The sequence below is a fragment of the Xenopus laevis genome, chromosome 7L (genome assembly GCF_017654675.1).
Source record: "Xenopus laevis strain J_2021 chromosome 7L, Xenopus_laevis_v10.1, whole genome shotgun sequence".
In the NCBI taxonomy this organism is placed as follows: Eukaryota; Metazoa; Chordata; class Amphibia; order Anura; family Pipidae; genus Xenopus; species Xenopus laevis.
Genome location: NC_054383.1, coordinates 72,857,669 through 72,872,074, shown reverse-complemented (window position 1 = coordinate 72,872,074; position 14,406 = coordinate 72,857,669). Strand labels below are relative to the sequence as shown.

General features: G+C 36.6%; 1 protein-coding gene across 2 annotated transcripts in view; it reads left to right on the top strand.

The window, feature by feature from the left end:
* Positions 1-14,037, top strand: part of LOC108695817 (A disintegrin and metalloproteinase with thrombospondin motifs 8) — a 34,810-nt gene extending 20,773 nt beyond the window's left edge. For both annotated transcript variants that reach the window (XM_041569175.1, XM_018224778.2), the window contains 4 exons: positions 380-563; positions 4,042-4,214; positions 7,316-7,491; positions 12,336-14,037. In XM_041569175.1, the coding sequence (XP_041425109.1) occupies positions 380-563; positions 4,042-4,214; positions 7,316-7,491; positions 12,336-13,065 (1,263 nt within the window). In that variant the 3' untranslated portion in view covers positions 13,066-14,037. The remainder of the gene's footprint in view (positions 1-379; positions 564-4,041; positions 4,215-7,315; positions 7,492-12,335) is intronic.
* The last annotated feature ends 369 nt before the right edge of the window (positions 14,038-14,406 follow it).

Sequence of the window (14,406 nt, the reverse complement as noted above, 5' to 3'; positions counted from 1 at the left end):
AATATAAAAAAAACTGTTTGCATTTTTTATAGATTTCACTATTAAATTATGTGTTTTTGAAAAAATATACATGTTTTCCTGTGACAGAATCCCTGTAAACATAAAGAAACCCAATATGATTGTTTTGCCACAGGTCTGGTTTACCAAAAACACAGATAGGCCTACTGCACTGTCACTCCCAACACCAATAAGCAGAAAAGATACAAAACTAGAATCTTTTACATGTACAAAAAGTGAGGGAGAAAACACTTGTGGGTACAGATTTAATAAACAGATATTACAATACTACTAAATTCCAGAATTATGCACAGAATATTGTGAATTTAAAAATAAGGGGTATGATCTCATTTTAAATTGGTCTTTCCATGTGCCTTTCCAGGTACCAGTGGATGGCAATTGGGGTAGCTGGGGTCCATGGGGAGAATGTTCAAGGACCTGTGGAGGAGGTGTGCGTTTTTCGTACAGGGATTGCAATGATCCAGTGCCACAAAATGGAGGAAAGTACTGCAAGGGCCAAAGAGCCATGTATGAATCATGTAACATACAAGAGTGTCCTGTCAATGGTGAGTGAGCATGAAATTTATTACAATTAATTGTTACTGAAAATGCATTTCCTGCAGTTTACTACATTCTCCTGCCTATCTACAAACTGTCCTTGATGGTAAACAAGGCTGTACTGATAAATAGACACCCAAGGGACTGTGTCTAGGGTGGCAGGTATGGGGGTGCTCAGGTCACACTATATCATAAATCAAATTTTTTTGTGAAAAACAAAAAATAATCCCCAGCCAAAGCCAGAGACTTGATGTTTAAATTCGAAAGCAGAGCTGGGTGGTGAAGGGTAGCTGGTGCTTAGTAGTGTGTCCGGGTGGAAGTGATGTCACATGTAGTGGTAAATAATGACATGCCTAACAGGGAATGATGTCACGTGTATGTACAGTGAGCATGGGGGGTGCACTTAGGTCCGGTGCCACCCTAGCCTAAATACAGCACTGATCATAAAGCCTACTCATACCCTAGATTGGCTTTTAAAGGAACAGTAACACGAAAAAAAGAAAGTGTCCTAAAGTAATAAAAATATAAGGTACTGTTGTGCTGCACTGATAAAACTGGTGTGTTGGATTCAGAAACTCAACTATAGTTTATATAACCAGGTTGCTGTGTAGCCATGGGGGCAGCCATTCAAAGCTGAAAAAGGAGAAAAGGCACAGGATACACAGCAGAAAACAGATAAATGCTATAGCACACAATGGCATTCTTCAGAACTTATCTGTTATTTACTGTGCTTGAATGGCTGCCCCCATGGCTACACATCAGCTTTTTTTTATATAAACTATAGTTGTATTTCTGAAGTAAACATGCCAGTTTTGCCAGTGCAGGGCACCACTACATTATATTGGCTTTCCTTTAAAACACTGTTGCTTAATTCCATGCTCTGGAATTATGCTTTATCTTTTTGCAAGACTTAAAGAGATACTGACAACAGAAATTAAACTCTTTTTTTACATCAATCATAATATTCTCTTTGAAAGCTACTTATAACAATATGCTTTTACATTACCTGTCTGATGCCCCATGTTCCTGTATAAGGGGGCTGCCATATTTGTGCAGCAGGAGTCCGTTAGTATTAGAAACTGACAGGCTGAGATGGGACAGTCAGGTTGGCAAAACAGTCCGGTTAAGAAACTCCAACTAACAATTGCTTACAAAAACAAACCTCTCAGCAAAAAACAATCAACATGGCCTATAGGTGACTTTTCATGTACATTCATATCTTAGGGCTAGTCCACACGGGGAGATAGCGACGCGTTTGCGGTCGCGGCGACAAAGCGCCGCGACAGTCGCCGCGACCGGCGCAGGCGACAGTTTTGTATGGGCGCCTATGTAAAAACGCCTGTGCTAACCACACGAGGCGATGCGCTTTTCAACAGTCGCCTGAAAATGCCTCACCAGGCTTTTTCAGACGACTGTTGAAAAGTGTAACTTTAACAACATCACCATAGTTAAGGAGGGTAGTGTTATAAAAGTTTCTGTTTTCCTTAGATTTAGTAATCCATAGCACCCATTCGGCACCCTTGATTGTGTATGATCTGTCAGGTAACTTTTTGCATATAAAGGTATTAAAGCATCTTATTGGTTTCTTTGAATGGCTAGATAATTGCACCTTCACCTTGAGCATCAGTAAAGTGATCAGTTTTAAATATCCAATAATACCACAAATTGAGTGTCTACATTTAAATGCAATACCCTGTTATACATGCACTGGTAAACATTCTAGCTTCACAATACTGAATACAGTTAATATAAATAAGCAACTATGTAGCTGTATTAGCTGATTTGAGTAGGGATGTAGGGTCCACAAAGTTACGTGAAATTGTATTTATGCTCTCTACAAAACAATAGCATGAAAGTGTTTCTAATTCAAAAGGATGGTTGGATCTGCAGTTCATTTGCAGTTGCTGAATAAACAGATACAAGTATGAGATCTATTATCTGGATTGCTTAGGACCTGGGGTTTTCTGGATAAGGGTCACCTTACATGGGGAGACACATTTATCAATATTCGAATTTCGAATTCATGTTTTTTTTAACTCACATGAATTATATTTTACTCAAAATTCAAATATTTGATTACTTACTATAAAAATCGAATATCTGAAACTCTGACTAATTTTACAGAGTCGAAAACTCGAATTGAATTTGAATCAAATTCAATCAAACTCCATTTGAGTTTTTTCTCCGAAAAAAAACTCGAATGTCAGGAAGGCTGCAAACGTCTCCAAATTGCTCATTGAACCTCTCCCATTCCACACCAAATGCTCACCTGTTACCAATGAACCTTTTCAGGTGCCAGGCGTTAAACAATCTATAAAACCCCTGCTCAGGGTCAGCCAGAATCATAGAAATCCAAGAATACTGCAGCACACCGGTCCAGTTTTATAATGCAAAAGACGTGCTTTTATTGGCTCAAGGTAGACATCAAAGTTTTGGCAACGTTTCGGGCCACACTGGGCCCTATATCAAGCCTTTTTCATAAAAAAACTGGTCTGGTGTGCTGCAGTATTCTTGGATTTCTGTGGACCTCTCCCATTGACTTATACAGCAATTTGGCAGGTTTTAGGTGGCAAATAGTCAAATTCGAATTCTTAAAGGGCCCGAGTATAACAAATCTCAAAAATCTAATTAGAATTTTTTAAAAAAACTCGAATCGAGTTTGGATAATTCACTAGTCGAATTTGACAGTTTTGACCATAAAAGAAATCAAAAATTGGAATTCCATTTTTTAGATTTGACGCTTAATTAATCTGCCCCTAAGTCTGCTAAAATAATTTAAACATTAAATAAACCCAATATGACTATTTTGCCCCCAATATGCCTTCAAGTACAGGGTATTGTTTGATTATTACAGAGAAATTTTTAAAAATGTTAAATATTTACTTACTATGGGAGCTGGCCTTCCTATATTTGAAAGATTTCTGGATAATAGGTTTCCAGGAAAGGGATCCCATAATATTTTAATGAAAAAAATCTGACCAAACTAGAATCTACAATTGGACCTTATTTATTATTATTACAAAAAACACGATTTTAATACCAGAAAAGTTCGAAACAGTCAGATTTTCGGGCTAATTCCAGCACAGAAACTTCCAAATAGGTTAGGGACCTCTAGCATCGACTTATATACAACCTCGGTAGGTCTGAGATGCTGGATTTTCAGATTCTGACTTTTTCAATCCTCGGGGTATAATAAATCTTGAAAAATTTATTTTTTTTTCATAAAAATTCAGATTTTATAGTAAAAAAAAAATGTTGGCATTTGGACTTTAATAAACAACCCCCTTTATGTTTGGTTTTAATTGGTCCCAGAATTACTGCGAGCATCTATTCGCCAATGCGCACACCCAGGCTCTGGCTTTTGATGAGCCGCCTTAGACTAGAATACACTGACAAAGAGTAAAGGAAAGAGGATTGAAGTATTATATTATATGCATCACTGTTACTGCTAATGCTTATTGCTGATTGAGACACTTTTTATCCTAGAGCTGAGCTTCAGAGAAGAGCAGTGTATGAAATATAATAGCTATAACTTTACAGATGAAGAAGGAAATCTTCTGCAATGGATTCCTAAGTACTCAGGTGTATCATATCGGGATCGTTGTAAACTAGTTTGCCAGGCACGTGACCGAAATGAATTCAAAGTATTCCAGTCTAAGGTATAGTATCTGAACCCTTAATTTCTTTGGGCATTTAATTTGAATGTGATTTATGAGCTATCTAGGAGTACAACACTTGCCTGTTGTACAGAGAAATCAACTGTGTATCTCACCACAGGCTGAATTGCAAAGTACTGTATTACAGGCATGAATAATGTGTTTGATGCCAACAGCTAGCAAAAGACCAACAGTGAACATCAGTGCTAGGTATAACCTAAGCTGCTACTAAGTGATAAGTGCTACCTACCACATTTTTTACGAAGGTTTCAGCTGATATTTATCAGGCTTAAGGGCCTTGCTATTGTTAAAGATCACCAACCACCACACGGGCAACATTCTTGCCAAAGTAAACAAAAAAATGTTATAACTATCTGTTGTGTAAAGTACACTAAATCCATGTTACATGCCAGCTGCTCCCAGTCCAGCAATACCTGTAGTAGACAATCCTGCAGGAGAAACTCTGATTCCTTCCTTCACTCTGGGCTTGGTGCAGTGTGATGCTTCTGTAACTATGAAGTCATTCTACATATTATAATTTCAAGGCAAAATGTTAACAGATTTCCTCCATGTACAATACTACCTGTACAACAAGATGCTCTCTTAGTTTAGTTTAACTATAAACACATAGTCAATACAAGTAAAGGACCTATAATATAGAATGCTTGGGACTTGTGGATTTCTGGGTAATGGATCTTTCTGTAATTTGTATCTACATACCTTAAGTCTGCTTAAAATTATTTATTTGAATGAACCCAATAGGATTGGTTTGCCACCAGTATGAGTTCATGCAGCCTAGTTACCATCAAGTACAAAGTAATGTTTTATTATTAACTGGTTTCTGTAAAAGGGATTCCACACCTGTACAACTAACTTATTTTGGTGTATGGCAACGCAGTCCATTGGTAGCTTGCCAAATAAACTGAACAATCACAGTTCAAACCTTAAAGGGATCCTGTCATTGGACAACATGTTTTTTCCAAAATGCATCAGTTAATAGTGCTTCTCCGGCAGAACTCTGCACTGAAATCCATTTCTCAAAAGAGCAAACAGATTTTTTTATATTCAATTTTGAAATCTGACATGGGGCTAGACATATTGTCAATTTCCCAGCTGCCCCTGGTCATGTGACTTGTGCCTGCACTTTAGGAGAGAAATGCTTTCTGGCAGGCTGCTGTTTTTCCTTCTCAATGTAACTGAATGTGTCTCAGTGGGACATGGGTTTTTACTATTGAGTGTTGTTCTTAGATCTACCAGGCAGCTGTTATCTTGTGTTAGGGAGCTGTTATCTGTTACCTTCCATTGTTCTTTTGTTTGGCTGCTGGGGGGGGGGAAAGGGAGGGGGTGATATCACTCCAACTTGCAGTACAGCAGTAAAGAGTGATTGAAGTTTATCAGAGCAAAAGTCACATGACTTGGGGCAGCTGGGAAATTGACAATATGTCTAGCCCCATGTCAGATTTCAAAATTAAATATAAAAAAATCTGTTTGCTCTTTTGAGAAATGGATTTCAGTGCAGAATTCTGCCGGAGCAGCACTATTAACTGATTCATTTTGAAAAAAATGTTTTTTCCTATGACAGTATCCCTTTAACTGAGAATATCACAGGGTTAATCACGAAGACCTGCAAAGCTGCAAAGGCTTTTAGTTCATATTATAAATATTGCAAAAAACACTTTTTTAGAAAAAGAGAACCATGTATTAATATAAACAATAGCCTTTTCATCTCTATGTTACTGGCCCTAAAAATTTGCAGACACTGATATATTTTTGTGCCTTTCTACCCTTCTGTACTAGATAATTAAATAAGCTGTGGTTTTTACATATTACAGCTTTTAATAGTTATTCACCTGTTCCTCTTAGCAGTTTAGGGAATGATTTAAATGTTAATATTTAACTTGGCTAAAGCTGCCGAATGAATATCAGAGATGTTAGTTGACTGGATTGAATAATGATTTATTGCAGTAGACCAAACCAGGAGAATGTTCAATTCAGGTATAAAAAGTTACATTTGTATTGTATCTTTGTGTACAGTTAGATGGTATTTATTAAAACTCGCTTTTTTCTAATTTTTATGAAAAGAAATTAGACCAAACTCCCAACCACGTGTGGCCTTAATTTACTAAAAACGTAAAAAAAAGAAAATGCACATGCTGGAAAAGTCGTGACAAAATCGTGCGACAATTTTTGACTTCAACAGGTTTAGCTGGAGTATTTTCGGATTTGGATTTGTCACAGTTTTGTTGCATAATAAATACTGAAAAATTCGTTTTTTTCTGCAACTTTTTCTGATTTATTTGAGACAAAAAGCCTGACCAGGGAAATTTGACCTTTTATAATTGTTCCCCTTAATTTCAAACAATTACAGCAGATTCTGTCATAGATGCCTTCTAGGGGCCCATTTATTAAACCTTGATTTTTTCTGGTCAAGGTTTTTATAGGGTGAAAACTCACATTTTTCATGATAAAATAAAAACTTACATTTTTAGCTATATATCATACCCCAAAGTTGCTAGAGATCCAAATCCGAAAATACTCCATCTCAAACCTGTCGAGCTCATGTACAACTCAATGGCAGATGTCCCTGAAGTTGTTTCTTGACATTGTGATCTGCTCTGGATAAACCGAAAAGCCAGGGTTTTTTGTCCAATAATGCGAAAGGTTGTTTTTCGCAGAAAAAATTTTGATAAAATTGAGTTTCCGGAGCTTCAATTGTACGACACAAATTGGCGCTCAACTTTGTTGCAACATTTTGTCGATCCTAGAAAAATTATTGATAAATGAGTTCATTTTGTGGAAAGGAGTTTGCTCAACTTTGTTTTCATAAAAAACTGAGATTAACTGATTAAATCAGCCCCCTAGTATGTTCACTGTATAACTGAAATAGAGAAAAATGTTAGTTTGCTTTTTAAGTTTACTTTTAGTATAATAATATATAATAAAACGGTCTATTCTTGGCAACCTTTCCATAGGTTTTTCATTATTCTATTTATTGGCCTTACTCTTCTGCTTGTTTTCAGGTAGTATCTGTGGGGGGGGGGGCATTATTTTCCATTGTTACCTTTTAAAGCTTATGATTTGTTTTTTCACTTGTACTGCTGCAGGTTGTGGACGGAACACTCTGTGAGCCAGAGAGTTTGAAAGTGTGTGTGCAGGGCCAGTGCATCAGTGCAGGATGTGACCACATCTTAGGTTCCTCCAAAAAACCGGACAAATGTGGAGTATGCGGAGGAGATGGATCAAGCTGCAGAAAAATAACTGATTCATTTAATAAGTCAAAGTAAGAGATGCTGCTCAGAAGTTTATATGCTTATTTATACTTTGTAACTGTATATATCGAATTACAAAGCAGACACAAAACTACCAACCCTTTGTGTTGGTTTGTACAATATTTACATCTAAGTTTCTTTTTTTAAACCATTATATCACAATTTGTAAAATTTTGTATTTTGTTGTTTATATGTGGGGTAAAGGGCAAGAAAAAGGACTGCAGTGGTATGAAGCAAATCATTCCCCAACCCTTCCCTATTACATGGGAAAGCAATGTGTCCCTTTACACTATCTTTCTCTTTTTTTTTAATGTATCACAAAGTCAAAGTATTTGCACTCTCAGAGGGGCCGATTCACTAAGCTCGAGTGAAGGATTCGAATGAAAAAAATTCGAATTTCGAAGTATTTTTTTGGTACTTCGACCATCGAATTGGTTAAATCCGAAAAATCGTTCGACTATTCGACCATTCGATAGTCAAAGTACTTTCCCTTTAAAAAAAACTTCGACCCCCTACTTCGGCAGGTAAAACCTACCGAAGTCAATGTTAGCCTATGGGGAAGGTCCCCATAGGTTTGCTAACCTTTTTTTGATCGAAGGATTTTCCTTCGATCGTTGGATTAAAATCCTTCGAATCGTTCGATTCGAAGGATTTAATCGTTCGATCGAACGAAAAATCGTTCGATCGATCGAACGAACGTTTAGCGCTAAATCCTTCGACTTCAATATTCGAAGTCGAAGGATTTCAATTCGAGGGTCGAATTTCGAAGTATTTTTAACTTCGAAATTCGACCCTTAGTGAATCTGCCCGTCAGTGTTAGATTGGTCCACCAGGATACCAGTAAAACCCCTGTGTCAAAAATGAAAGTCACTCTTCTTAACTTCAATAAATAATACAGGTATGGGATCTGCCATCTCACTCGCAAATCCAATATCCTAAAAGCTCCACATTATGTGAAGGCCATAAATTCATTATAAATGAATCTCTTTTTTTAAATAATTTCCATTATCTTGTAATAATTAAACAGTATCTTGTGCATAAATACATATCGGTGGCAAAACAATACTATTGGGTTAATTTAATGTCTACGGGTCAGATACAGTATATTAAGTTTTAAGTTGTGTTTTCCAGGAAAAACACAAAAAAAAAGAAAAACATTTTCAAAACAAACATTTTTTCAAGCTTTTTATATCTCGAATGAACGCACAACTGGTTTCTTGTTTAAGAAAAAACTTGAATGAAAAAAACTTGATTCAGCAGACTTGACAGAGTTAACAAATCAAAAACTCAAATTGCTCGAATTGATTGAGTTTTCGGGCAAAATTCCGAAAAAACTCATGGAAGCTATTAACATCTTCAAATAGTTTAAGGGACCTCTGCCATTGACTTTTACATGACCTCAACAGGTTTTAGAACATGTATTTTTAGATTCCAGGGTCAGGGTATAATAAATCTTGAAAATCTGATCTCAATCCTTAATAATTATGCCCCTTATTATACCCCAACCCTGGAAATAGCTTGAATCCAAAAATACACCATTTAAAACCTGTCAAGGGCATGTAGAAGTCAATGACAGAGGTCCCTTGAACCATTGGAAGATGTTAATAGCCTTCATGATGTTGAGTTTTTTTCTCGATCAGTTTAAACAATTCGAGTTTTTGGGCTATTTACCCCGAACTCGCTGATTCAAGTTTTTTCTTAAAGGGATACTGTCATGGGAAAACATGTTTTTTTTCAAAATACATCAGTTAATAGTCCTGCTCGAGAAGAATTCTGCAATGAATCAGTTTCTCAAAAGAGCAGATTTTTTAACATTTAATTTTGAAATTCGACATGAGGCTAGACATACTGTCACTTTCCCAGCTGCCCAAGTCATGTGACTTGTGCTCAGATAAACTTCAGTCACTCTTTACTGCTGCACTGCAAGTTGGAGTGATATCATCCCCCCCCCCCCAGCAGCCTAACTACAGAACAATGCCAAGGGAACCAGATAACAGCTCCCTAACACAAGATAACAGCTGCCTGGTAGATCTAAGAACAGCACTCAATAGTAAAAAGCCATTCAGACACATTCAGTTACATTGAGTTGGAGAAACAACAGCCTGACAGAAAGCAGTTCCATCCTAAAGTGCTGGCTCTTTCTGAAATCACATGACCAGGCAAAATGACCTGAGATGGCTGCCTACATACCAATGCTAAAATTAAAAAAAATACACTTGCTGGTTCAGGAATTAAATTTTACATGGTAGAGTGAATTATTTACGGTGTAGATAGTGTAATTTAGAAATAAAAACCACACCATAAAAATCGTGACTGAATTAGAAACCATTTGAGTTGTAAATTAATTCGAGGTCTAAAGAACTCTAACCCTAAAATTCGACCTTTGATAAATAGCCACCTTAATGTTAAAGATCACGTTACCAATTATTGGATTATCCAATCACACACACACACTCTCTCTCACCAAAAAAGGGTGACTTTCATTCCTCACATAGGGGGTGAGGTAGTGATTTTATGGAAGTTCTATGAGAGCCATTTCCCCACTAGGGGGAATATACTTTTTGGTTTATTTGAGACTAGGTTTGCCACATTTTCTGGAAAAAAATACCGGCCTTACTTTATAGTTATCATTTTCCCTATTAATAACATTGGGATAAACCATTATTTTTACTGGCCAGGCAGGTAAAATACTGGCTAGGTGGCAAACATATTTGAGACAAGGATTTTTTGAGCTACTATAAGATTTTTGAGCTACCAGCAGTTATTGGTTGACCCTAAGCCAATACTAACTAGAGAATATAGATCAAAATATTAATGATTAGAATCCACCCACTTGCAATAAGTTAAGTCGGAGTCAATATGTGATCTGGACTCTAGATAGGGTTTTATAGGTATTATTGAAGAAGTTATGCCTCCATTCTCATTATCATGGAGTTCTCAGAGAGCTCTTAATTAATTTCTCCTTAAAGAGGCTATAGATGCACCAATATTTATCTTCCGTAAGATCTTTCTCACTATAATCTGTGCATGTGTGGTGGGAGACAAGGCAACTGATATTGGTAAAAAGCCTTGGATATCGATCATTTCGTCGATCGGGCAAGACTGAAAATTGTGTTCGGACACCTTTGAAAGCACCCGAACATCGTAAGGTTAATGCTGATAGAGCTAAAAAAATTTGTTTTTACCTGCATATTTTATGATTCAGCTGTTAACATTAGTGATGGGCGAATTTATTCGCCAGGCGTGAATGTGCGCGATTCGCCACCGGCAAAAAATATTCGCATAGCGGCTGCCAAAATTCGCCGGTGTCCAAAAAAATGGACGCTGGCGTCCAAAAAACTTAAATTTTTCGGCGAAGCAAAACGGCGCAAATTCGCCCATCACTATTTGTGACCAATGGTTGTTGGAAAGATTGTAATTGTAGCGTGTATAATTTCCAGGTCACTTAAGCAATTAATTAAAAACTATACCAGCCTGTACAAAAAAGCCTGTGTTTTTTACACTGTGGCGTGATAGTTGTTGGTAGACAGAAGTAAGTTGCTGGGGCACATAAGATCACATACTGTTCACAATATAGGATTCATTTCATTTCTACAATATTAAATAATAATTTTTAATATTTAAATTATATTTCAATCTCATATTTTCTTATTGCTCCTGCCCTGTGCACAATTTTTTAACAAAAGTAGAGATTTGTAGTATGAGGCAGTAACTGCTTGTGTACCACAATCACAACAAATATTGTTTTTTTTTTATATTCTTTATTTTATCATTTTCACAAATTATTAAGAACAGAAGAGGAAAATAGAAAAAAAAGGGGGGATACAGAAAAAAAAAAGGAGGGGAGGCGTGAACAATTATTGTTAACTTAATTTCTCATTGTTTTGTTTCTCAGACCTTCCAAGTCTCTGTTGAGTGGAGTATTATTGATCTTGCCATACCACAGAAGACTAGAATTCCTTACTGAAACTGGAAGATAGGCATGTTTAGCTAGAAAATAACTGAAAAATGCTGTAAAGTTAACTTTTGTTGGTGCATCCTGTGCAAGTCGCAGAGAATAATAGGGCACACTAATTTTGCACCTGACAGTGGCAGGTAGAAAGGAATGCTGTCATTTCCTTTAAACCAGTCTAAAAATGATGAACTCTGGTGTATTAACTCCAGCATAAATTAGTTTCTATATAAATGCCCACTATACATTCATTTCTTCCAAAGGATTTTTCTGAAGTTACTATTGGGCTTGCTGTATATTTAGTATCATTATGTTTTTAATCAAGCTTCTATGTTATGGTATAGTATGATATGGTAATACTGGCTTAGCTTGTACTTTTAGACCTTTCAACATACTGGGGCTCATTTATCAACACTTGAATTTTTTCAAATTTGCCCGTGTGTGCACAGTAACTCATAGCATCCAATTAGTGCTTGGCTTTTTTCAGGTAGCTGCAGGTAGAACAATAAATGCAACAATTTGATTGGTTACAATGGGTAACTGCCCACACATTGATCCCCACACTCTTGCTTGCAGGCTAGCAACAAGCTTCCTTATCTCCAAGCAGTCCATGGGTTTGTTAATAATAATATATATGTCTGTAGAGCCTACACATAGATAACTCCATCCAACAAAAATATTTTCCTTAGAAGCACAACATTTGAGGGTAGTATATGACTGTATTCTGATTATGATACATATGCAATTACATATAAAGTCTTTTTGTTATTTCTAAGAAAAAACTCGTGTGAAATATTCAAAAGTAAAGTGATTTTTTTGTATAACAGTTTTGTGGTACGATTTGGTTTATTTCAGCCTCTATTGATATTGTGGAATTATCTGTTCCCTATTGTTTACAAACAGATATGGATACACTGACATTGTCAGCATACCAGCCGGGGCCACTAATATTGACATCAAGAAGCGTAGTCAGCGTGGTGGTATCTACGATGGCAACTATCTAGCAATCAAGAAAGCAGATGGTAGTTATCTGCTACATGGGGATTTTGCTGTCACATATATGGAACAAGACCTGCATTTAAGAGGAATTGTCTTGAAATATAGTGGATCTCTGACCACGCTAGAAAGAATTAGGAGCTTCTATCCTTTGCCTGAATCATTGACAATTCAACTACTATCAGTCCTTCCAGACACTCTCCCCCCCAAAGTGAAATACACATTTTTTATCCCCAAAAATCTTTCATATGCAAAGACAAAAGCAAAATTATCTCATCATTCACTCCGGCCATTGTTAACATCTCAGTGGACTTTAGGGGACTGGTCTCCGTGTTCCAAGAGTTGTGGTTTTGGCTGGCAACGACGGACAGTAGAATGTCAAGATGTGGAGGGTGGATCATCAGACCAGTGTCCACAGGAACTAAGGCCAATAGATATTCGACCATGTGGGGACTTGCCCTGCCCAATTTGGAGAGTAGGTGGTTGGTCACCTTGTTCTCAAAGCTGTGGGGAAGGTCTGAGATCACAAAGGATCTTTTGTATGGACTATACAGGCAGAGAAACAGAGGAAGAGAAGTGTGACCCAGGAAAACGTCCTACAAAGTCAGTGACCTCCTGTATTTTGGAGGAGTGCTAAGACTGTCAATATAAGGATATGTATGGAAGACATCATAAGGGCAGCTACTAACACAAGTCCTACTACTACTGATTGGGGATGAAATCAGATTGACAAAGCACAAGCACAGACATGTGATTACAGTTCATTTCTTTTAGGACCAATGACTATACAGCAAAACATACTGTACCTACACTGAGCAAAATAAAAGAAAAATGATTTTATTATAGTTATATAAAAACTTTACATCCTCAAATTCAGTTTAAGGATATATCAGAGAACTTTCTTGAGAAAGCATCTTGCATTGCTGATATACTTTATTACTGCATCACATTACTGCACTGGTCTCTTTCAATCTAGAATGATGCACAAAAGCATTGCATGCCTTTAGAGCATTACCTGCTATTGTTCTACAGCAGCAACTGAAGAGGCTGTGCACTATATCCCAACAGCAAGATGAGCCCTGATTTAACAACTAACAGCAAACTGAAACATGTGGTGTTTCAGATATAAGCTAGGAATCTACCTCAATAGGGAAATACCAAACCTTCTGCATTATAATGTTTGTAATGACTTTGCAGTTGAGAGGTCCTTTGCCGCAAAATTGGTGTATGTTGTGTTGTCTATAAATATTTTTGTATCCATTTGAGCAACATTTGCATTTTTCTTTTTATGAGAACAGCACGGCATTAACTTTTCAGGTCTCAATGATAATCTTCAAATGGACAAAAAGTGACCTGTCACCACTGAAGCTTTCCAAAGACATAAAAATAGCTTCTATAAGCAGTTCATTTTCTTGGTATTCTTTGCTTTCACTAATTTGGGCAAGTCAGTTTAAGCAAAATAGTTATTTGTATGTATGTTTATTGAGTACCTATGGGCAGCTAGATGGAATGAATGATAGCAATAATTGGTCAATGCCTCAGAATGTGTTTTTGCTCTACTGATGTACTGTAATTTATATTATTTCGATGTATTACACAAAACCCTCACTTCAGCAAAAGGCTATCATTTCTTTGCTTGATTATATTTGCAAAGATTTACTGTTTCATGACACACTTTGCATGACCTTTGTATTAACATAACTTACCTTGCTCATTATATATAGTTATTTTGGAAAATGTTTGGTAATTACTAAAACCATGGCCTCATAATAAGCTCTGTTTCTTTGGATAATACATTATTTGCAGAAATAGTTCCACCACTAACAGATATTTCAACATTTTATTTTTTAAAGTTTTTTATTGCACATTTGACAATCATAGAAATAACAATGTTGCAGCCAGTGTTGAACAATGGCTTTCCTGGTGTAAAACAGTCCTGTATAGGATTCTGGTATAATTTTTAGGGACTAGATCATCT